The sequence below is a fragment of the Chelon labrosus genome, assembly GCF_963514085.1.
Source record: "Chelon labrosus genome assembly, chromosome: 16".
Classification (NCBI taxonomy): Eukaryota; Metazoa; Chordata; class Actinopteri; order Mugiliformes; family Mugilidae; genus Chelon; species Chelon labrosus.
The window spans coordinates 6,142,706-6,168,456 of NC_140349.1; the positions used below are offsets into that span (position 1 = coordinate 6,142,706).

Here is a 25,751-nt window from a genome sequence, read left to right on the forward strand (position 1 = left end):
CTGCATAATTAAAATGATTAGTGGTTTGATATCGGTGGAAAAATTCTAGATTGTGCACAATAAGATCAACACTATGAGGCTACATCTAGGAGATCGGGTTGGCTATTTTGTGATGATAACCAGTGAAGTCTACTTGTATCCTTGTTGTCACTGTGAGGTTTAATGAAATGAGATCTATATGATATTTCATGAGCTTTTTACTGATTTCTTTTCTTTTATCCGAACAGAATGAAAATGCACAGAAGGAACAAATTGAGCAGCAGAAGGCCATGCTTCAGCAGTCTTTCGTCACAGAAAAAGAGTCGTTGCTGAAAAGAGAAAAGGCCATCGAAGATGAGAAAAATAAGCTTGAGAAACAGTTTGCGGACGAAGTGAACAAGGCCAAAGCTCTAAAAGACGAACAGGAACGACAGCGTAAGCTCAGCGAAGAGGAGAAGAAGAAACTTCAGGCCATCATGGATGAAGCGTTGAAGAAACAAAAAGAGGCCGAAGCAGAGATTAAAAACAAGCAGGAGGAAATGGAAGTGCTTGAAAAGAAAATGCTTGCTCAAGAGAAATTCTTAGAAGAGGAGAACAAAAAGCTCAGAGAGAAACTTCAACATCTTGAGGTTGCTTCAAAGCAGGCCACCTCCAAAACTAAGGAAATTGAAGTTCAGACTGATAAGGTTCCAGAAGAACAGCTTGTGGCCATGACTATGGTGGAGACAACAAAGAAGGTTTTCAATGGCTCTGCTGAAGTGGACGGGGTGAAGAAAGATGGAGAATCGCCGTTAGCATTTGATGGAATAAGAGAGAAAGTTCCTGCTGAAAGGCTTCACGAGATTGGCGTCCTGACAAAGAAGGACCTTGACAAATTGAAAAAGGGCAAAGCCTCTGTGCAAGACCTCGGTAAGACAGATAAGATTAAATCTTGTCTGAAGGGGCAGAGCTGTATTGGAGGTGTTTTGACTCCATCCAAAGAGAAAATGAGTGTCTATCAGGCCATGACAAAGAACATGATTACTCCCAAAACAGCTACAATGCTCCTGGAAGCTCAAGCAGCGTCTGGCTACATCGCTGATCCAGTGAAAAATAAACTTCTCTCTGTAGATGAGGCTGTTAAGGAACAGTTAATTGGCCCTGAACTCCATAACAGGATGCTGTCTGCAGAGCGAGCAGCTACTGGCTTTAAAGATCCTTACACTGGAGCCAAAATCTCTCTTTTTGAAGCCATGAATAAGGGTCTTATTGAGAAAGAGCAGGCCACCAAATTCTTAGATGTACAACTTTCAACTGGTGGAATTATTGACCCCATCAATAGTCACAGAGTGCCACTTCAAACAGCCTACAAGCAAGGCCAGTTTGATGCAGACATGAACAAGAAACTCACTGACCCCAGTGACGACTGCAAATTATTCATTGACCCCAGTACTCAGGAGCAACTCACTTACAAACAGCTGCTGGAGAAATGCACCAAGGATCCAGACAGTGGCCTGCTGATATTACCAGTGACGGAGAAAGCTGGGCAGGGTGAGAGAACATACACGGATCTGGAGACTAAAGATGTGTTCAGTAAATCAACCGTTGATGTGCCTTTTGGAAAGTTCAAGGGAAAAACTGTCACCATCTGGGAAGTCATAAATTCAGAATACTTCACAGAAGAGCAAAGAAGAGAACTGATTCGCCAGTATAAGACGGGAAAGATCACAGTGGAAAAGATCATCAAAATTGTCATCACTGTTGTGGAAGACAAAGAGAAGAACAATGCAAATGTGTTCAATGGTTTGAGGGCCCCAGTCTCTGCTAGTGAGCTGCTAGAGTCAAAGGTTATAAACAAAGACGTGTTCAATAATTTGAGCAATGGAAAGATGACAGTTAAAGAGATCTGTGAAATGGATCCTGTGAAGAACGCGCTACAAGGAACACCCAGCATTGCCGGACTGTTGAATGAACCAACCAAGGAGAAAATGCCTTTCTATCAAGCTATGAAAAAAGAGTTAATATCTGCAGAAACTGCTGTGAATCTTCTTGAAGCTCAAGCAGCAACAGGATTTGTAATTGATCCTGTAAAAAATGAGAGGGTTCCTGTTGATGAAGCTGTTAAGTCGGGTCTTGTTGGTCCCGAGCTACATGAACGACTTCTGTCAGCAGAGAGAGCAGTCAGCGGCTATAGAGATCCCTATACAGGAAAGAAGGTGTCTCTATTTGAAGCCATGACTAAAGGCCTCATAAAGAAAGACCATGGTATCCGTCTGTTAGAAGCTCAACTGTCAACAGGTGGAATTATCGACCCCATTAAAAGCTATCGCATCCCTCATGAGGTTGCCTGCAAGCGTGGTTATTTTGACGAGGAATTCAGTAAGACTTTGAACAAAAACACTGATGAGACACAAGTCTTTTATGATCCCAACTCACAAAAGGGTGCAACCTACGCACAGCTCATGGATAAATGTGTCACAGACAAAGAAACTGGACTCCCATTGCTTCCCCTCACAAAGAAGACCCCAAAGCCAAAAGAAGACAAACAGGTTACAGAGGCTAAGACAAAAGAGGCCTTGGACCAAGCATCCATGGAGCTGGACTATGGGCCTTTCAAAGGTAGAAAAGTGACAATTTGGGAGATCATACACTCTGAATATATCACAGAGGAACAAAGAATTGAACTGATTCGCCAATATAGAATGGGGCAGGTAACAATTGAAAGGTTGGTAACGATTGTGATTACAATGGTTGAAGAAAAAGAGGGCAAAACTAAGGAAGATGCCTGCTTTGAAGGACTCAGGGCACCAGTCACTGCCAGCTCACTGCTTGATTCCAACATCATCAATAAAGCTACATTTGATCAACTCCAGCAGGGTAAAAAGACACCTAAAGAAGTCAGTGAAACTGAAAAAGTCAAAAAGTACCTGCAGGGAACAGACCGCATCGATGGCATAACTATGGAAGAGTCCAATGAAAAGTTAAGCATATATCAAGCAATGAAAAAGAATGCCTTGCAACAAAATACTGGGCTTGCACTACTTGAGGCCCAAGCTGGAACTGGTTTTATAACTGATCCAGTGAAAAACTTAAAATACTCTGTGGATGATGCTGTGAAGGCTGGTGTCGTCGGTCCAGAGCTTCATGAGAAACTCCTCTCAGCTGAAAAGGCAGTGACGGGATACAAAGATCCATATACAGGCAATAAGATTTCTCTATTCCAAGCCATGAAGAAAGAGCTTGTACTGAGGGAGCATGCTATTCCTCTTCTGGAAGCTCAGTTTACCACAGGAGGGATAATCGATCCAGTAAGCAGCCATCGTGTTCCCACTGATGTGGCCATTCAGCGTGGCTACTTCAGTAAACAAATGTCCAAATCCTTTAACGAGCCCTCAGGTGACGTTAAAGGCTTCACCAACCCCAACACCAATGAAAGTGTTACTTACAAGCAGTTGCTGGAGAAATGCATAAGAGATCCCAACACTGGCCTGTGCTACCTGCCTCTCTCAAAGGTTGAAGCTCCTGCACCTGTTGAGAAATCTTATCAGTACACAGAGGAGCAAGCCCAAACAGAGCTAGCTAATACTCAAATCGAAATCCCACATAAGAGCTTTGCAGGAAAGAGTATGACCATATGGGAAGTCATGAACTCAAATATGCTTCCAGAAGAGGAGAGACACCGCCTCTTGGAGCAGTATCGCCTGGGTCAAATCACAAGGGAAAGAATGCTAGTCATCATCATTGAAATCATTGAACAAAGGGAAACTCTGAAGTCAGAACAGGGCATGTCATGTGATGTCATCCGAAGAAGAGTAACTATCGAGGAGCTGTACAGTGCTCGAATTATTGACTTGCAAACATACAACCTCCTGAAACAAGAAAAGATGAATATCCGCGAGGTAATGGAAATGCCCTCAGTAAAGCAATACCTGTTTGGCACTGGTTGCATTGCTGGAATTATGTCTGACAATCCTCCAAAGATTAGCATATACCAAGCTATGAAGAATGGACAGATTAAACCTGAAGTTGCTTTGAATCTCCTTGAGGCCCAGGCAGCAACAGGATTCATGATTGATCCAGTAAGAGATGAACTTCTAACAGTTGATGAAGCTGTACGCAAGGGACTCGTGGGGCCTGAACTTCATGACAAACTTCTCTCTGCTGAGAGGGCAGTTACAGGTTACAAGGATCCCTACAGTGGAAAAGTGATCTCTCTCTTCCAGGCGATGAAGAAAGACCTCATTCCTGAGGATTATGCTCTGGGGCTTTTGGAGGCCCAGAATGCCACTGGAGGACTGATGGATCCTGAATACTACTTCCACCTCCCCACAGACGTTGCCATGCAGCGTGGATACATCAACAAGGAGACACTTGACAGATTATCTGAAGCTACTGCTGATGTGCGAGGTTACACTGATCCAACGACAGAAGAGAAACTGTCCTATGCTCAGCTACTGAAACGATGCAGAGTTGATAAGGAAAGCGGTTTGCGTCTACTTTCACTGGCAGACAGAAGACTTCTTTTTAAGGGTCTCAGAAAGCAAATCACTGTGAATGAGCTGCTCCGGTCACAGATTATTGACCAAAAGACCTTCAATGAACTCACTGACGGTACCCTTTCAGTGGAGGAGATAAACAGAGACCTGAAGAAATACCTTGAGGGCACCAGCTGTATTGCTGGTGTGTATGTAGAATCTAGCAAAGACCGCCTGTCTATTTACCAAGCCATGAAGAAGAACATGATCAGACCGGGGACTGCCTTTGAGCTCCTCGAGGCACAAGCTGCCACAGGCTATGTAATTGATCCAATTAAGAACCTGAAACTAAATGTCGTTGATGCTGTTAAGATGGGCGTTGTCGGCACAGAGTTTAAAGACAAACTTCTCTCAGCTGAACGAGCTGTCACTGGCTACAAGGACCCTTATTCTGGCAAGATTATCTCTCTTTTCCAGGCTATGAAGAAGGGACTCATTCTAAAAGACCATGGCATTCGTCTGCTAGAGGCTCAGATTGCTACTGGTGGAATCATTGATCCACAGGAGAGCATTCGTTTGCCGGTTGAAACAGCATATGAGCGTGGCCTCTTTGACCAGGAAATGAATGCGATCCTCACTGACCCTTCTGATGACACAAAGGGCTTCTTTGACCCCAACACAGAGGAAAATCTCACCTACCTGCAGCTGATGGAGAGATGTATGACGGACCCAGAGACAGGCCTTGCTCTCCTGCTGCTGAAAGAAAAGAAGCGTGAGAGGAAGACATCCTCCAAGTCCTCTGTTCGCAAACGAAGGGTTGTCATCGTCGATCCAGAGTCGGGCAAAGAGATGTCTGTGTATGAGGCATATCAGAAAGGGCTCATTGACCACCAGACTTATCTAGAGCTTGCAGAGCAGGAGTGTGAATGGGAGGAAATTACTATCACCTCAGCTGATGGAGTGGTGAAGTCCATGATCATCGACAGGAGATCTGGTCGGCAGTACGATATTGATGACGCAATCTCAAGGGGCCTGATTGATAAGTCAGCCTTGGATCAGTACAGAGCAGGAACGCTGTCCATTACAGAGTTTGCAGACATGCTGTCTGGAAACATGAGCGGTAGCAGATCACGGTCATCCTCCTTTGGCTCCTCCTCCTCCTACCCCATGAGCCCGGTACCTTCCATAAAAACACCAGCAACCACATGGAACGACCCAACAGAGGAAACTGGCCCTGTGGCTGGAATCTTAGACACAGACACGCTGGAGAAGGTGTCTGTCACAGAGGCCATTCACAGAAACCTTGTGGACAACATAACAGGTCAAAGGTTGCTGGAAGCTCAAGCCTGCACAGGAGGCATCATCGACCCAAACACTGGCGAGAAATTTTCCATTGCAGATGCAATGAATAAAGGACTGGTGGATAAAATCATGGTGGACCGCATCAGTTTAGCCCAGAAGGCATACAATGGATTTGAAGATCCCAGAACGAAATCCAAAATGTCAGCAGCCCAAGCTCTGAAAAAAGGCTGGCTGTACTATGAGGCCGGACAACGATTCCTAGAGGTCCAGTATCTCACCGGTGGGCTCATTGAACCAGATGCTACAGGCAGAGTCTCTATAGATGAGGCTGTGAAGAAGGGCACCTTAGATGCTCGTACTGCACAGAAGTTAAGAGATGTTAGTGCATATTCAAAATACCTCACATGCCCTAAAACCAAGCTGAAAATCTCCTACAAGGACGCTATGGAAAGAAGCATGACAGAGGAGGGGACTGGTATGCGACTTCTTGAAGCGTCATCTCAGTCAAGCAAAGGCCTTTACAGTCCCTATAGTATCAGCGGCTCTGGCTCCGCTACTGGCTCACGGTCTGGCTCTAGAACTGGTTCCAGATCAGGCTCCAGAAGAGGCAGCTTTGATGCCACAGGATCAAGTTTCACAACAACCTTCTCTTCTTCTTCTTCCTACAGTTCCCCAAGCTATAGCCGCCGATACTGATCCAAAAGTTAACAAAGGATTTTCTGAGGGAAGGATACGATATAAAACCACAATGCTCACCAGATGCCTAATTCTCTGTGGAATAAAGACTGCCTTTATTCTGCTCTGCATGGGATTGTTACAGGACTTTAAATATTTAATTTTCTACAAATTGAATAATTTTATTGTTTATATATGTTTCACTTTTAGTTACGTTTATGGTCAAATCAGACCTTTCTGAATACGTACTGTAAACCGTTAGCATACTCAACAGCAACAACACGTATCCATCACAAATACATGTACATGATTTTTTTTTTTGATTGTTAAAGTTTAATATCATAAGTATTTACTCTTCCACAAACAGGAATTTATTTACTCTCAATGCTGTGTGTTATACTATAACCAAAAGTGTTCGTGGCCATTAGCCTGACTGTTAAAGAGAACCTGATTGGATGTACAAACTAAAATTTCCGTATGTGTATATTTCTGACTACTGAGAAAAAAATCTTTACTAGCGAAATTTAAAAGCCACTCTGCAGAGCAGAATATGGAGTCTTCTGAAGAAGATAAACACTAAAACAGTCTGCTTTGAGGATGCAAAGCTTCAAGATCTTTTCTCTCCTGGGCTACACTGCCGGATAAACTCTGAACTCTGCTCCATTCCCAGCGGTTCATCAGAAAACCTGGAGTTAGAGCAATATGCTAACCCAGTGAAATGAACATCATCCACAAATAAAAGGATAAAGATGCTTAATATGAGCATTAACACCATCAGAATGTTATGGACTTTACAACTTCAAGACCAACACACATACAGTATAAGCCCCTGCTTTTCTGGACTCTTTAAAAGGTACGTAACCAGACACGTTTATTATTCAGTTAACTTTAAAATCTCTTGCTTGTGACATTGAGAGTCTAACGTTCTCGTTCAATCCCAAATTTTTATGTTTCAGAAATTGCCTTCACAGTTCATCCTATCGCCACCTATTCTGTCAGATGTCTTCCAGAATCCCATGGCTTTTATTCGGACCGCGACCTTCACTGTAATCAAGGATTTTATGCAACAGTACTTAAAAAAACACTTGCTCATGAAATGTTTTATTGTATTCGTCTAACAGCGGACCATTTTGAAAGTTGCATCCAATCTTGAACTCATATATAAAGGCCAAAAACATGCTTTGTAAGTGCCTGCAAAATACATTTTAACACTTTACCGGGAGTGGTATGAGATGGTGCGGTGGTGACTCTGTAACCTGACTGATGCATGACTGAAAAAGCAATGCTATCCATAATGTATGATTACTGTGTCGTCAGGTAAGCCTTTTTAATGTCCAACTACAGTATGTCATAGTTTAACATTAATAGTTCAGTGTCACAGGGCTAAAATGTATGATTTGAGCAAAAGCTAACATTGACATTATTCATTTTTTTCCCTTCAATCAATTAATGTATGTACTGTATATTGATGATTATATAGAGCGCTGTTGCTAAAAGCCATGACATTAATATTTCTTTTGGGAAAGATCTTTAAGCTTTGCACCACACCCAGTATTTGTGTTTTACACGACATATATTTGTGTTGATTTTAAATCTTCTTTGTAAAGCTATATCACTTTATTTTCTATACTTCGGCTTTGCATGATTTACTAACACTGAAAAGGTGCAAAGATGAAATAGTTGTATCCATTAAAGCATTATTTTTTCTTCGTGTGTGTTTCAAAAGGTTTGAAGGATGTATTTTAGTGAGGGTTATCAAGCCTTGTTTAATGGTGTATTTATAATAAAATGGTGACAAGGAGTTTTATGTAACACAGTACACTATGTAAATAAACATAAAAAGGAAGTGTTTTCTCAAGTCTTTTTTTTTATTGTGGTTGTTGTTTTGGCATGCATAAATCTAATGTGGGATAACAGATAAATTAGATTTAATACAGATTATTATAGACAAGGTTTTGAATACATAGCACATGGTTTTCCATTAGTTTTCAGTCAGGAAGGTTGAACTAAAGATACAACCCCAATTTGTCAACAGTTTTCTCACTTTTCAGTCACACGTAAATTGGTATTGACACTCCAGTTTGGACTACCTATTCATACACGTCTTAAAATACGCTCTTTCTGAGGTTCACTTGTACTTGTATTCTACTCTGGCAGCTCACAGAAACAGCCTTTATTCTTCATCAGGCACGGATTAGTTTTATTTCACATGCAATTTTTTTAGGAGCATTTTTTGACCTTTGACCTTGAATATAATTTCATAATTTTAAGATTTTAAAAGAATGTATATTTCTTTTTAGTTATGGACCACAACATCTCAAAGAACATGTAGACCACGGGTGTAAAACATACGGCCCGCGGGCCAAAAGCGGCCCGCCAGGGGGTAAAATCTGGCCTGCAGCATGAATTTGTAAAGTGCAAAAATGAAATGAAAATAACTTTTATCCCTAATGTGTCCACTGTTTTAATCAGAGAAGTGGACAGAACACAACACTGAGACCCAGGACTAAACAGCAGACAGCAATGTGCCCAAATTACACTTATTTTTCATAAGATTTTGTATTAAATGTAAACATTCTCCTAATTTACCTGTTCTTCTTTGCACTAAAACAAATGGAAAAAATCTGGAGTCGTCGTTACTTATTGGTTATTATGCTATTATCTTACCCGTCCGGCCCGCTTCAGATCAAATTGGGCTGTATGTGGCCCTCAAACTAAAATGAGTTTGACACCTATCTAGACTGTGAGGAAAAAATGCTAATTAAGTTCTGCAATCTATTTCTTTTTTTTTTTTATTTAAACTGGCATCCTGTGCTTAAAGTCACACAACACGTATTTTATAATACTAATTATAATACTATAAAATACTAAAATTTAGAATTGTGTAAGTAATTTTATAATAAAGTTTTTTATAAAAATAAGCTATTATTAAAAAAATATAACTGAAAAAAATCCTGCTTAGTGCTTAGTGCTGCTTTAGTTCTATAGTTTAATCTTTGTAAACTTAAATGCAGTATGAACATTAACACAGCATAATTCATGCACTTAAACAGATCCAGAATAAAGATGCTTAAATATTTAGGGCTGAAACTGTTGGTTTATCATTTGGTTTTATTACGTATATCGTGAACACTGTAAATAATGTTGACGTTGGTTTTTCATTTCACATTTAAATCAATTTATTGGGGACAAATATTCAATGAAGTAAACAAACAAACCTAACCCAAGCAGTGTTCTAGCGTATGAACTCACTTGCCAGTTCATTAGGTACACTAGTAAAACCAAATGCTTTAATATAACATGCACTAAATCTTCAGCATTAGTTTAAAATAACAAAGAGCAGTTGATTCGACTGTGTTTTCATTTTGGAGGCTGTGGCGTGAAGTACTATTGAATTGTATTTGACATTTTGACAAACCCCTTGTTGTCAGTGCGCAAGGCTAAATAACAGAAACACCTTTTAAGTCAATCCAGTTTGACGGCACCTTTCTTACTCCGTTTCAACGTAAATTTAATATTATAACAGTCATGAAGGAGCATTGTTAAATTAGAATGCATTCATCTGAGCTAGTGTTTTGGAGAGTGAAACCACAACAGCACCATGAACTACATCCTCAAATTACTTGATTTTTTAACCTTTCTGTCCTTGTTTTAACATTATAACATTTATTTTCACTCCTGTGCCTAATAAAGTGGTAGCTGAGTGCATATATGGTTAAAAAAGTGCAACGTTTCTTAATTAAATGTAGTGTTTAGTGAGGGAAACCCCCTGATCACTGCACCCCCACTCACCACTGAATGACACGAGCTCCTGATTGGTCTCCTGCTGTGGGACACCTGTTCCCACGACACAAAATGATACATTTAAAAAAAAAAAAAAAAAAAAAAGTTTATCTTGGGTCAAATTACAGACGGACACTGGGCACAGACGTTTTAGACACCGGTCATTCAAACATGTCTTTATCTAAAGAACATTCGTTGCTGGACGAAGCGGATCAGTCGCGGCAGCCCAAGTGCTCCAGGTGCCGCCACCACGGGCTCGTCATCCCGAAGAAGGGCCACACCAAGAGCTGCCCTTTCCTCGGCTGCGAGTGCTGGAAGTGCTACCTGATCACTCAGCGGACCCGGAACGCGGCCCTCCAGAGAAAAGCGAAGAAGGACGAAAGCAAAGCCGGCGACGTGAAACCAGCGGCTAAAGGACCTGCCAGCACCCCGAATGGAGCCGCCGCATCTGGAGGGGCCGCAGGGAGTGCCGACCCCAACACTAGGAGCCCCTTGGATCTCAGGGCCCGGCCTGACCTGGACAACAGAGAGATGGTGCTTCTATCTTCCAGTGAGAAATCTTTAAGTAAGTTAATGTTCATGTTAAATAAGATAATATCGGTTGAAAGTTGGTGTTTATTTAACTTCTAAAAATAAACAAACATACAGGAATTATGGCCATTTGATGCATCTAAAGTTACAATATAGCGTCCTATATGAGCTCCGTTTTTTTTTAGCTCTTTTTGTTATAGCACAGTCTACTTTAGAGACACAGAGAAATTATTTTCCTATAAACACTTCTCTGGTTAAATGGAGTCAGCGAGCGCCATCTTTGGTTCAGATGGGAGACAAACATTTAAACATTTTAAAAATAATATTTGACATGAGAGAAATAACAACATTAGAAAGCTACGATTTTGAAATGTGTTTTACTTTACAGAGAACTACAGAGATATTTCATTTAAGTTTACTAAAAAAAACCAGAAAACAAAAAAAAAAAAACGTTGAACGTTTGGAGGGCTGACGTCACTAACGGTCTTGTACAGAAGACGAGCGCAGATTGGTTAAAAAGAAGAGCGCGTGCAGCAAACCCTGCAGCTGGCGCACGTGAGAGCAGAAACGATGTAGGTTTTTTTAAGAAAAAAAAAAAGCTTTTTTTTTCTGTTTTTCAAATTTAAAAGTCGCCATAATTATTTGTTAAATATTTGGTATATTCGGTATCAAGAAATGTTTTAGTTTATAAAACTGCCATGATTAGCTTAAAGTTATGACTACCTTAAATATATTCATCCATACATGTACACGGCATAATTCATGTATTTGGTGAAACTCTTGAGTGAAACAGGACATTTATAATTTTACACAATCTATTATTGAAAAATATAACTGAAAAATCCCGGTTGTCATTCTCATTTTTATGTATATAAAAAATAATTGCTTTCTTCTTCTGTAGTTGTAGTGAATGTTGCGTTATATTGACAAAAGTTTCTGTTATTTTGACATTTTAGTCAGTGGGCTATAGGATAAATAACAGAAACGCTTTAGAATTTAATTCCGCACCACAAACTACATTCTCCAAAATAATAATCCAATTGAATTACCACCTTTCTGATACTGTTTCAACATAAATAACCACTCCTCCCTGAATGAACAATTCTCCAACCTGCCTATGATTCCTCTTGTATTCTCAAACTGTCACGTGACATCTTCAGCAATATGTTGTATTTGTATCATCATCAGATGATTCTACTTGTACGCTTTCGTCAGATGTATGTATCTATGACAGATGTATGTTTATCTCGTTTCTCCTGCTGTTCTCTTCTCTCTCTTTTCTCTCTCTATCCGGCCAGCCTTAGGCACATGGGTCCCTCCAAATGAGCTTGAGGTTCTTCCTGCTCAAGGTTTCTTCCTGTTAAAAGGGAGTTCTTCCTTGCCACCGTCGCCATCAGGCTTGCTCTGGGGGTTTCAGGCCGGGTTTCAGACCAGATTTTGTAAAGCATCTTGAGACAATTTGTACTGTTATTGATGCTATATAAATAAAATTTAACTGAATTTAATTTACAACAGTCATGAAGGAGGATTACATTTTTCACTAGTGTACTATGTTTAATATTTAATGTTAAACATTGGCTATAATATTGTACTGCTCCTTGCAGATTCTTCTTACTTTGGTGAATTAGGGCGGACTGGACCTTTACCTGTCACTCCATTTCCATGTGGGCTGCCAGGTCATTACCCCATCAGCTACTCTGCACCCCCAGACTTCCTCCTCAACATGCCATGGTTGCCACTTGTACCTGTCGGGCTGTACAACAACAACACACAACTCTGTGGACCTCTGATGTTCCCCTACATCCAGCCAGGAGCTGTGCTCTACCCTCCTGCACCAGAGCCTGGGCCTCCAGATGTAAGTGGATTTATGACATTAAATGCTTGTTGGATTATCTTTGGTGCTAATCTCAACATCTAAATGGGGGCAATAAACTAAATATCCATGTACGTGTGTCAGGATTGCAGGCAGGTCTTCTTCAGCTTTCATCCACCCTTGCTCCCAGAGACTTTCCAGGGGGAGCTGATGTCGAGGCAGCAACCACATCCTCCACTGCCCAAAAACACCAAGCAAGATGTGGAGGAGTGAACAACAGATTATTGTTGGCAGGAATGTTCATTGCACAGTTTTTTGTTCATGTATTTACCTAGGCTTGTTCAAAGAAAGTCAGTGTAATGTGTGTTAAATGATTTGTTATTGAATTGTTATTAAACTTTTAATCCTCATTTTAACTTGTTTTTACTCTTAACATACTTTACATTCAGACCCAACTGTAGTTTAATATTTGTATTACTTATAACATTTGATCTAAGTATTACACAAAAGTTGTTAAATAAATAACATCTCATTCATAGATGATCCTGTGTGATTTAATGAAATAACATATTATTTTGGCCATTCCCACAGTGTCAGTAGATGATTATACACAATTTATAGATTTTAAAATGAATGTCTCAATGGAAATGCCTTAATGGAAAATGAAACATTATTTAAAAAGTGAAAAAGACGAAAACAAATCCTTCACAAATTTATCACCTAAAAGGTCTAATGTTTTACAACAACCTGTGGACAGGAAAATAAAAAAAAAAAAGTATTTTTACAGTATAAATGATAATGATAACTGAAAGCCAACTGGACAAATATTTTTGGGAAAAAAAGGTCATTGCATTAAAAGTTTAACTTTTTAACAACTTTTTCAACAACTGTGTGTTAACAGTTATTGAAAAAGTTGTTTCAACAATTCGATTACCGGATCCTGTATTCTGTATATTCTCCTTGTGCTTAATCCTTACATTTTATTTTATACATTTCCCCCTCATGGGTTTAGGATTTTTTTTTTTTTTTTTTTTTATTACACAATTTTATTAATTGATTTGTTTATAATCAATAAAAAAACAACAACTCCATTTTATGAGGTTGTTGCTGGGGTGGTGATTCTGTATCATGTCCACCAGGGGGAGCTGAGTCCCACTAACTTTCACTCTAAAGGTGATGAAGAAGCTGGAGGTGATTTCACCACTAATTTGCCCCAGTAGGCCTCCTCTGGCCTGTTTGAATAATACAATCTTTATTATTTTATTACTATTATTATTATAATAAACAAGCTGTAGATGCCAGCTTCCAAACACTTCTAGGAACTGTTCGGAATAAGATACACAGGTACAGTTCACTTTATCCTCATAATGTATGAGGTATTTTTTCAAATCTTCTTGACTTTTTTTTTGAAAAAAAAAAACAAAAAAAAAACAAAAACAATACAAAGATGAGTTAATATGAGCAAAAACTCCCCACTAGTCATTTGGGACTGAAGAAAACATCTGGAGGGAACGCCTTTGTTTTAGTTTTGTTTTAGATAGCATGGACGACTGGCAATCTCCACAGACAAGTCTTACTGGAAGAAAAACAAGGCTTGTTATTAATCAGATTAAAGTCATTTATGCCACTTCCTCGCAGCTGCTCTTATTGAAATACTCCTGTGGCCTCCCCTGCAGATCAGAAAGCACATCCCAAAGTTTTAAAAGAAACATCTGTAAAACTGTCAAAAGGAAAACTCTGGACTGCTTTTTCTGCAAAATAAAGACAAATAAAATTAAAATATGGCTGTTATCTCTGCATTTTCACATTATATCACAGTCGGGATGCCTGGTTGAATATAGGCTTCGTTCAGATCCCGTATTAACATCTACCCTGAAGAATCTGATCAGAAGTGTCCATCTTAACATACATGTGTGATCTGATCTCTGACTAGGTGGAGGTGGTCTGTTGCACAGTGTGAACACACAATGCGTCCTGGGTCACGTTAAACACCACCTACTCAACAGCGGTTCTCTTGCTTAAATGGTGTTTTGCCTCATTTGTTCGTAAAAACACACAAAAAAACAGCAACTATGAGAAATGGTCGTCTGAAAAGGAAAAATCTCAGTGAGATTGGGAGCCTTTTACAGTAAGCTGTTATATAACAGGAATAACAGCTTATTTAGTAAGTCAGTGAACTGTGTTGGACCAAAGTGGTGCTCCAGGAACAGATGGTGTCAAAACATAAAGGGGGTGAACAGTGCATCGCAGTGAGCCTGCTCTGATTCATCGCTGGCTTTTTATACTTGCCACTAGAGTGTTGCAGCTTTAGAAGGAATTTGAGGAGGATGACTTCTGTGGAACAGCCCCTAGCCGGCTCCTTAATTATGACATCGGTAACTCCCTGCAAAGAGGAGACATGAATTCCTGAGAACACTTTAATCACTTCAATCACTTTCCTTTTGTCTAGTTTTATCTCCCATCCGTGCTGGTTTTGTTTTTTGCTGGTTTTGGTCAGCTGACTTTCTTTCGGGGAGGTATTCAGGTCAAGAAGAGGTGAGGTCTGACAAAACATCTCACACGGACCGTATGAATTTGTCTGTGAGGAGTCCGCTAGGGTTTATCTGAGGTTGTTTCCCCTCCAACCAATTAATGGCCAGAAACTCTCCAGACATTTTGGGGGAGTGATGCTAAGGAAGTGTTTGTTCAGTTTTACTCCTCTTTCAAACCATCTGTCTTCTCTGGTTAAAATCTGAACGCCGTTGTCCTTAAACATGCCCCTCGCCCTTCAGGTATAAGTGGACTTCTGAGAAGTGATTCTGCTCTGGAGAGCCGTGTGTTTCTGGTGAAACACTTTCTTCCTGCCTTTGTTTCAGCCTGCTCTTAAATAAACCACGAGGCTTCGGCCGACTGTTTGCTCAACCTCCTCCAGCGTCGCCTCAGTGTCAGGAAGCAGGCGTTTGAAGTTTGTTTGAAACTTGTTGTTTAACCAGATTAAAAGCATTATGTATTATTCAAATGCAAGCCTTAAAAAATGATTTGTAAAGTAGAAATATCTTTCGGCAATTAAACTTTTTGGCCTGTAATACCTCACATGTTTGTATTTGGTACACTTGTGGACGGGAAGTGTGTTACTCTCCTCTGGCCTTGCATGGCAGAGACTTTAGATGATGTATGGCCTTGATTATTTTATTCACACACTTGTGAGTGTGAGAAGAAAAGGCCGGAATCAAGAGGTCTGTATGAGTCACAACTCCATTTCTGCAGAAGCTTACCTTGTCTAATTTGTCATCTCTGTGCCTATTTATGGAATTTACTGGAATAAACCATTTATTTTCTTTTGTCTCTATTTGAGCCGGCTCACAACAAAGTGTTTTGATCGTATTTAAAAAGTTCACTAACTTCACGCAGTGAGTTCTGTCTAAAATAAACCGATCAGGTATAACATTATGACCGCCTTCCTAATATTGTGTAGGTCTCCCTTGTGCCTCCAAAACAGTTGTGACTCATCAGAGAATGGACATGGGCCTTCTGAGGGTGTCCTGTGGTGTCTGGCAAAAGGATATATATATATAGTGTAATCCTCCTTCATGACTGTTGTAAATTAAATTAGTGACCTTTGAGGTGGGGGGGCCTCTGTGGATCATCACACAGATACTTGATCAGTTTGGGATCTAGTGAATTTGGAGGCCAGGTCAACACCTTGTACCATTTGTCATTGCTATGGGGTGGGGGTGCCTGGTCCGGTCTAGGTGGGTGCTACAAGTCTAAGAAACATCCACACGAATGAATACAAGGAATACCAGAATGATGCAGAGTGCAGATAATGGAGATGTACAGAAAGTGATCACAAAGTGCACCCTTGTTTAGCTTAAATGCAAGAAAAGAAAACTAAGAACGTAGTATATCTTCCTATCAAATATTCAAATTAAATGTAAAAACAAAATGGGCTAAAATAACCCTAATTAAGGATTCATATGATGTGTTACAGCCAGAGGTAACTAATTCAGATTTGTGGTGATCTCACTTAAGATTAAGAGCTTCACCTTTACAAGTAAAACTAGGTAACATCCGGGCTGTGGATTTAGTCCACTGGTCACACAGGTTCTAAAATGATTCAACTAAAGCTGAAAAGCTCATGAGGACAGCAACCAAGAACAAAAACCTTTCAACCAAACAAATTCCTTTCAGTCAGCGCTGACTAAATAAAGTGAGTCAGTGTGGACAGTGTGGAGGAACGCCAAACAAGTTCAACACTGCTTCTTCTTGAGGTACCGAAACGGCCTGACCTGCCCTCATTCTGACCTTTACAGACTTTACCGTAAGAGGATCTTTGTCCTTGCTGTCACCAGCTTACGTGCCTGTTTAAACAACACAAGGAGAGCGTGCACAGGCAGGTGAAGCAAAATATATAAATAAGATCCCGTATGGAATTAACCACGTCAAGCACGTCGAAATTCAAACGCAAAAACTCATGTTCGATTTAAAAAGACAGGTCTGGTGTGTTGTTTTGAGTCAAAATTTCATGATTAAACTTGAGCTGACACAGCAGAGGCCTGTATGCAAATTAGTTTGTATTTAGCAACAATTAAAATAAAGCAAAATGCACAGTTTGCGTGTCTGGCTCCTTTCAGAGAGGCTGCCATGTCAGCCGGTTATGCAAGGCCGGCGTCGGTAATAGGGAACACATGAGCAGCTTAGATGAACTGTTTTTGATTTTACAGATGGCTGAAGCTGCTGTAGCTACTCCACACAGCTTTATTTCTGCTGCAGGCATCTGAGGCCAAAGATCAGCAGAGGGAGAAGCACTTTATTTTCCTTCGGTGTTGTCTGCAGCCACCTGTGTGTGTGTGTGTGATATTCCTGTATTATTGGATTGTTAAAAGCTTTATCATGTAAGCAGCGTGTTAAAACATGCAGTGTTTCACCGAAAACGATACCTTTCACCATGAACGCACGGATTGTGACAAAGATGAAAGTAGAAGATATGTGCATTATGGGAGGTCCCCCAACAGCCTAGGACTATATCAGCACAACTAAGGCGTCACCCTTTGGAGCACTGAGGATTGAATTTTCAATGCACATTAACCTACAAAAATAAACAGCTTATCTTAGCAGGAGCATAATGAGTTCCCAAGGGAGCACTCCCAGACAAATGGTTCACAAATAAAATAAAATAAAATAAAAAATAGTGGATAGGAAAGTCTTCCAGACTAAGCATTAGTAAATGGCGCCAATTATTCTGTTAAGCTTTTAACTGCCATTTCACTTTATCTAAAACTAGTTTGTAACTTTAGCCGTGCAGCAGTCTCATAAAAATGCTCCCTTCTGAACTGTAATTGAGCAGAAGTGTGAACAGCAGAATTCTTTCTAACGACAGATCGTACTGTATGTACTTTCCACCAGTATTACAAGCTCCAGGGTAACAGCTCTCACAATATGAGGTGTTTGGATCAATCCCAACACAAGAACCAGTATATGGAGCAAAAAAAAAAAAGAAGAAAAAAGGAAAATCCGCCCCCTCATAACTACAACGAGTTACAGCCCTTTACTAGAACAGATGTGTGTTAGATGACTTAGATAACTTAGACTTAGATGAACTTTATTCATCCACAAGGGAAATTGCTTTTTTTTTTTTTAGTTACACCTTTAGAGAGAATAATGTGAGTCATGAGTATGCACAACTCTGTACATGTTCACTGGCTGGTGATGTATGTGGGGGTATGTGATTGGTTGGAAACATAACCAAGCCTTGAACCTTGCAGGTGCCCTATAAGCCTATACGTATACTGATCTGCCACAACATTATGACTACTGACAGGAGAAGTAAATAAAAAAAGTAAAACACTGACCACTCAGTGTTCTGCTGGACCTGGCATTCATTGGTGTGGATGTTACTTAGACATGTAGCACCCACCTAGACCAGACCAGACACCCCCACCCCATAGCAATGACACTCCTTGATGGCAGCAGCCATCCCCAGCAGGATGCAGCCTGACACACACACAAAAACGCTTTAGGAACAACTAAAAAAATTTTTAAGAAGGTGTTGACCTGGTCTCCAAATTCACTGGATCCCAGACTGATCAAGTATCTGTGGGATGATCCACAGAGGCCCCCTTCCCCTCAACCCATAGGACCCAAAGACCCCCCACTAACAGCATCAGGACACCTTCAGAAGGCCCATGTCCATTCTCTAAAGAGTCACAACTGTTTTGGAGGGAGACCTACACAATATTACGAAGGTGGTCATAATGTTATGCCTGATCGGCATATATGTGCACAATTGGTTGTCTTCTGCAGTGTTTCTTGATGACCGAAGAGCCACAATGAGCCGGTCTAATAAACTTGTTCCATTTACTCCAAGTGCTGCTGGAGTCATGACCCTCACACGAGTCCACACACGCATCTACTCAAACACACCCTCATCCATCAACGCAGAATTTTTTTCCCCCGGTAATGCTGTACAACTCGCCGAATTGGTAAAAAGTGACCTTTTAGAAGCACACCCACAAGAAGCATGTTAACACAGGTGATTCAGTCTCCCCACCCTGCTGAAGATCCCTGTTGCGTGACGGCAGGACAAACACCCACTGATGTGTGAAAGGTTAGACAGCAGGGATTAAAACCAACCAGAGTCATGCATATCATCCTTTGTTAAAGTTTTTCCAAGTATAAATATGCAACCAAAATGTGAGAAACTGCCATTTGCTGCCAGCTAAAATATAGAAATCCTCAAATTGGTGGAAGAATCATAAAGTGAAACAGTTGCAGAGACTCTATTATTTCTAATTTTCAACAGTATTTATGCATGCTACAAATAAAGAACTGTAGAAAACATTGAAAAGCTGAAAAAAAACACCATGAAATATTAAATCATTACTATTTGCTCATATTACATATTACATTTGCATGTCTGTCTCTTTTGCACAAGCATGTTTATTTTGTGACTAATCTGCTGAATAAACTTTTTTTTTTAATTTATTTGAAGTTGCTTTTTGTGTAGTACTTCGCTGGCTCAGCTTTTACCTGCAGTGCCAAAGATAATCCCATAAAACCTGAGTGTCAGAGTTGCTGAGGACTCTGTGGTGACAAGATCTCTGTGAGGTGGAACTGAGAAGTTTATAAATGCCACTTACGAAAGGCAGAAACGCGCACACATATGAAATTTTGCCAAAGACTGGAGGGTAAACTGTCACATGTGCTAGAGCAGTGGTTCTCAACCTTTTTTCAGCGATGTACCCTCAGCGAAGTACCCCCTAACCAGAGAAAAACAGTTTTTGATTGGAAAAAAAGCATCAGTGTCAGATTTCTTAAACCTTTTAACTCTACAAAACATTGCTCATGTGTAGAGGTCTCCTTTGAACTATTTGGCAATAAAATACACAAACAATTACTTGTTAACAAAGACATAATTAACTTAATTTTGAATAAAGATTAGGCGGCATAGTGGAATGGTGATTAGTACTGATGCCTCACAGCAAGAAGGTTCTGGGTTTGAATCCAGGCCGGCTTGTGCTTCACTGACAATCTTTGATCAACTGAGACGGCGAAACAGGAGCACATGAAGTGGCTTTTACTTTATAAAGTTGATCATTTTAATGGAGTCGTTCAATATGTCATGTAACACAGGGCTCATTGCTTCCTTGTGTATGACACAGCGAGTCCACCTTACGTCAGGATTTCCCTTTTTAATGCATGCTGTGAGTCGTCTCACGCTGCCCATCAATGACTGCGTTTACATGGTCTTTAGTATCCCGATTTTGAGGCTTATCCCGGCTTTGAGCATATCCGGGATATGGTGTTTACATGGAACACAGAGAAACCCGGTTATTCATATCCCCGTATACATGATAAATACCAGTAACCCGTTTTCCGATCACTGCATCCTATCTGCGCATGTGTGTTTTACGTCTTTTTCAATGTTTTCCAACGCGACCTAACTTGTTCAACGGAGCGAGGTGGAAAACCAGCATCAAGTAGCTTTTCCGCAACAGATTTGAATACATCAGCATTTCTGTGTTTTCTGCCATCTAAATACGTCGTTATGTTTAGTTCTTTCATTAGTTTAAGGGAAAATTCTGTCTCTTCGTCGCTCCAAAAGTGAGAAGTTCTCGTTGCCGCCATGTTGTTTGTATATCTAGTGCGTCACTTGGCGTCACTCGCGCCTGCGCAGACAGTGGGCAGCCGTCAGAAATCGGGATAAGGTGTATACATGCTCCAGTATCCCGGCTTCTATCGGAGTACTCCAGGTAGCAAAACCGGGTTTCTTGAAATCGGGAAATGGGCATATCCCGATTTCTGAATTCGGGATATGGTGTTTACATGGTCAAACACAAAAACGGGATACTTCAAAAACCCGATCAAAACCGGGATACTAAAGACCATGTAAACATGGTCAATGATGCTCCTACGTCCGTGCAGACGCTGCTGCAGGATTTCCAACTCAGCGCCGTTTTCACGAAAGAAAGTGTTGACAACGCTAATAATGTCCTCTCCTGCTGTTTTCGCTCCAGAGGTTTGCAGAAAAGTATGTGGTCGCAAATGTCGTCAGTATCACGTATCTCTAATGCAATAAGTTGCGCATTTCCACTGACATTTGTGGATTCATCCAGCTAGAAGGAAAAGGTTTTTCCACAACTTGCTAGACAATATCTGTTCCCATCTATCAACGCTGCGGCAAACGGTGTCATTTGACAAAGGCAGGTCTCAGCTAGCACAACAGCGGCAGGAAGGAGCAGGTCTGCACATATGGTGAAAGGTTTCTTGGTTTCAGCTACCAGCAAAGACACCGCATAAAAGGCCTCCACGGCTCTGGCTGATGGTGTGGAGGCTTTCCGCATCGTGAGTTGACCTGAATTCTGAAAGTTCCCCGTAAAAAACTCAGGTGGCTTACTGACATAACGGACATGTTTTGTCCTGAGATGGCACTGAAGACGTGCTTAGCTTCATGCCGCTGTTGGCTAATTTCCAAACACAATGCCATGGTTGGGTTGCGACTCATAGACGTAAATCCTGTCAAAACATACTCCTCTGAATACTGCCGGAATTTTGCCAGTTCTAGCTTTGCCTTTGTTGGTACTTGGTACTAACGGCCTCTGTGTTTTCATTAGCATTTTTAGAAAATCTCCTATGTACCCTCAGGAGTACGCGTACCCCCATTGGAGAACCACTGTACTAGAGCATGCTCCAGCAGAACAATGGATCAGAAATATGAAGGCCTGACCAAAAAATCAGGAATAATTCAACATTGCTTTTCCTCCCATGGACAGAATTACCGTCACCGAAGGTTGAATGTGACATTACCTGTATCTGAACCAAAAAAAGCTGCACTTGAACATGCAACAACCATCCAGCTGGCTCATACAGTCACTCTAAGAAAAACATTAGGTACACTAGTCAAAATGAATGCATTCAAATTTTTGGCCCTGCACTGAATCCTTGAAACGGGGTCAGAAAGGTGGTTAATCAACTGTATGATTCTTATTTAGCGCGTAATTAGGTGCGGTGCTGTTAAACTGGACTGAATTAAAAAGTGTTTTTGTTATTTAGTCTTGCACGCTGACTACAATGGGGCTGTCAAAATAATAGGAACATGTGTTGTTTCAACACCAAACCACAGCCTCCACAACAAAAACACAGCTGAATCATCAGCTCTCTGTTACTTTAAACTAATGCTGAATATAATAACCTTTGTGGAGATAAGATTTAGGACCGCAGGACTGTTAAATAAGAAGGCATTTGTTTTCACCCTTGTACCCAATGGAGCGTCAAGTTGTTGTGGTTTTACTAGGGCTTATGTGTCGGCCTTTTCAAGAACCTCGTCATTGATCAGCATTCATGTTGTGTTTTGCGTGACTGCGAAACGTGGCCTAGGGCGGCACAGTGGAGTGGTGATTAGCACTAATGCCTCAGAGCAAGAAGGTTCCGGGTTTGAATCCAGGCCGACTGTGGAGTTTGAATGTTCTCCCTGTGTCTGCGTGGGTTCTCTACGGGTACTCGGGCTTCCTCCCACCGTCCAAAGACATGCTCGTTAGGTTATTTGGTGATTCTAAATTGGTGTGAATGTGAATGGTTGTCTGTCTCTCTGTGAAGCCCTTCCCCTCACTAGGTCCATGTCCATTCTCTGACAGGAGGTGGTCATAACGTTATGCCTGACCGGTGTACAGTGCATCCGAAAAGTACTCACAGCGCTTCAACTTTTTCTGTACCCATCCCCAGATTTGTGCCTCAAGACAATCCTGTCTCAGAGGTCTACAGACATTTCCTTTGACTTCACGCTTGGTTTGTGCTCTGACATGCACTGTCAACTGTGGGAGCTTTTACAGACAGGTGTGCGCCTTTCCAAATGTCCTATCAAGTGAATTTACCACAGGTGGACACCAATAAAGCTGTAGAAACATCTCAAGGATGATCAGTGGAAATAGGATGCACTTGAGCTCATGGCAAAGGCTGTGAATACTTATGTACGTGTGATTTCTTAGGTTTTCATTTTTAATAAATTTGCAAAACTTAAGTGTTGTGTGCAGAATTTTGAGGAAAAAAATGAATTTAATCCATTTTGGAATAAGGTTGTAACATAACAAAATGTGTAACAGGGAAAGCGCAAATGAATACTGTCTGGATGCACTGTACATGGCAGCAGAATACACAGGAGAAATAATAAGTTGCACTTGTTGACATGATGTTGACAACTTTTTATTTGATCTGGCCGATGTCCCAGGAAGAAATATCACACGCAAACAGGTTCAAACAGTCGGAGACAAAGACGTTGTTTTCACTTGTTGCTGCTGGCTGTAATTTCACACAGAGGACAAATGAGAGACGTGTCCGTCTTCAATTCAAATTATTAGCAAGGAGTGATTAAACTTTAAGGATTAGTCTCCCATGCAAGTTATAACTCAGTCTGCACTTAATTGCTGTATCACTGAGGACTAATAAGAATATTCAACTGAAAAACTGAGACAGACAAAAGATTTGAAGAATAACTGTAGGTGTTAGCGCTGATTTCCGCGTTTAGTCCTCATTACGGTAAGCACTTTTGACATGTGCAATTAAGCAGTCAGAAAACATCTCGCTGTCACTGTGCCGAGCCTGGAGACGTGCAGACAGGACTTTTGTTTATTGCTGATGAATCTGGAGTGAAAGCCAGGGTGTGTCTCAGATAACACGAAGGCTGATAAAAACCTGCCCAGTGTGACTGATGAATGCTGAACATACCGCATGTCGCCAGAGGACGCAAAGCCAAGATCAGAGCTGTTAACGAGTGTTCCTAGGAATACCTCACTATGTGTGATGTTTTGTCACGGGCACTACCCAACCCTGTGGTCGTATTTCTTACATATGACATGACACCTGTGCATTTGTGCAGAGGACACTGCTGCATTGTGAGGACGTTTTAGCTGATTGTTGCAAAGGGTTTAGATTTAATTTATGATTACAATTGGGCTTAAGTCAGGGCTGGGGTGAGGCAAGGCGTGTTTCACCTTTAGAGTTGTAGCATGGCCTTGTTCTGAACTTGGTTTTCTGGTTTTCACATCTCATAACATTATGACCACCTTCCTAATATTGCGTAGGTCTCCATTGTGACTCCAAAACAGTTGTGACTCATCAGAGAATTGACATGGGCCTTCTGAGTGTGTCCTGTGGTGTCTGGCAACAGAATGTTGTTAGTGGGGGGCTTTGTGGACCATCCTACAGACACTTGATCAGTTTGGGATCTAGTGAATTTGGTGGTCAGGTCAACACCTTGTGCTGTTCTTCATGTTTTGTTTTTTTTTAGTTGTTCCTAAAGTGTTTTTGTGTGTGTGTCTGTGTCAGGCTGCATCCTGCTGGGGATGGCTGCTGCCAACAAGGAGTGTCATTGCTATGGGGTGGGGGTGCCTGGTCTGGTCTAGGTGGGTGCTACATGTCTAAGTAACATCCACATGAATGAATGCCAGGTCCAATAGTTTCCCAGAGGAACATTGTATTGTCACAAGATGGTCAATGTTATTTACTTCTCCTGTCAGTGGTTTTAATGTTGTGGCTGATCGGTGTATTTAATTAACATTACATTTTGAAAGCAGTAACAGATAACTGCCAAGGCCCTTCAGCTTCTTTTGAAATGCTTGTCAACAGCATTGTGCCAAAAGATATTAGACTGTGATATGAATGTTGTGGCTGATCGGTGTATGTGTGCATAGAGAGTCTTTGTGATCTGGAATAATTGGAATGATTGGAAGAAAAACACATAATATTTATCTTTAAAGAAAAGTACACAGATAGTAATGACGCGGGGCATCCGGGGGCTCTGGGAGCCGAGTGAACCGGGTGTGGTGCTGCCACCAAAGCACAATGGAAACACTATTAAAAAAGCATTCCTGGCTCTCTGCTTTAGTTTGAGGCAGACTAGGAAAAAGCCGAGCAATATCCTGCATCCTGGTCAACAATGTGGAGAGCAAACGGAAGAAATCCCCCGTCCAATAAGTGGGCAATGAAAGACATATGACGAGGGTTCTGGGGAATAAAATGAAATGAAAGGAGGGAAATACTTGAAGCTTTTGATTCTATAAATAATGTAACCTGTTGTGGAGCACATGAGTTTAAAAGTCATTTTAATCATTTTACACTTCATGCCACCAGTGTTTAAACTTCCCCTTTCTTTTAAAAAGCAGGTTCTCTGATTATGACACATGAGAACTTTACCCATTTTCACACTTGAAGCCAAAAAGGTGTGGTTTGCCTTAAGGGCAATGCCACAGTTTTCAGACTATCAGAAAACAGCTTCTGGGAGATTATTGGTATTTTTTGGCAACTGCAGCTGTTTGCTCAAACCCAAAACCAAGTTCAAGCTCAAGCATGGAAATTCTTCGTCTGTGTTTGCTAAAAAAAGCCTTGGTTACCGTGGTGAATTACTTTAGGTTTCATGCATTGACCTGTTCTGGATATTCCCCTCTGATGTGCCCATTATGTAAACTCAAAGCTCAGATTCAAGTCCTGAAAAGAGGGTTTTAAATTCTCTCCAGTCTCCAGTCACCTTGCCAGGGTTACGTCGATGGTAGTTACAGATTAAATTAACCACATATGTTTGAGGAAGGTGCAAAAAAGAAATGTGAAAGTTCAATGCGCTCATCATATCTCATCTCATCTCAGCTCACTGGTTCGGAAAGGTTTGAGATACCGTGGGACACGGACACTCCCTATTCTACATCGGAATGGGGGAAATGAGGAGGAGGTTTCCGAAGAACAAACGC

General features: G+C 41.0%; 2 protein-coding genes across 6 annotated transcripts in view; both read left to right on the forward strand.

Annotated features, from left to right (window-relative positions):
* pleca (plectin a) overlaps positions 1-8,329 on the forward strand; it is a 47,557-nt gene extending 39,228 nt beyond the window's left edge. For 4 of the 5 annotated variants that reach the window (XM_084562813.1, XM_084562811.1, XM_084562810.1 and 1 more), the window contains 2 exons: positions 228-7,263; positions 7,367-8,329. In XM_084562813.1, coding sequence (XP_084418939.1) covers positions 228-6,431 — 6,204 coding nt within the window. In that variant the 3' untranslated portion in view covers positions 6,432-7,263; positions 7,367-8,329. The remainder of the gene's footprint in view (positions 1-227; positions 7,264-7,366) is intronic. The other variant, XM_084562814.1, reaches the window with a different exon arrangement.
* A 2,035-nt stretch (positions 8,330-10,364) lies between these two features.
* On the forward strand, positions 10,365-12,903 carry LOC311500963 (doublesex- and mab-3-related transcription factor C2-like; the record flags this gene model as incomplete). The annotated part of the gene is made up of 3 exons (XM_084562602.1): positions 10,365-10,758; positions 12,329-12,579; positions 12,682-12,903. The coding sequence occupies 3 exons, from the start codon at positions 10,365-10,367 to the stop codon at positions 12,808-12,810; spliced, it is 774 nt and encodes a 257-aa protein (XP_084418728.1). The 3' UTR covers positions 12,811-12,903.
* Between the last annotated feature and the right edge of the window lie 12,848 nt (positions 12,904-25,751).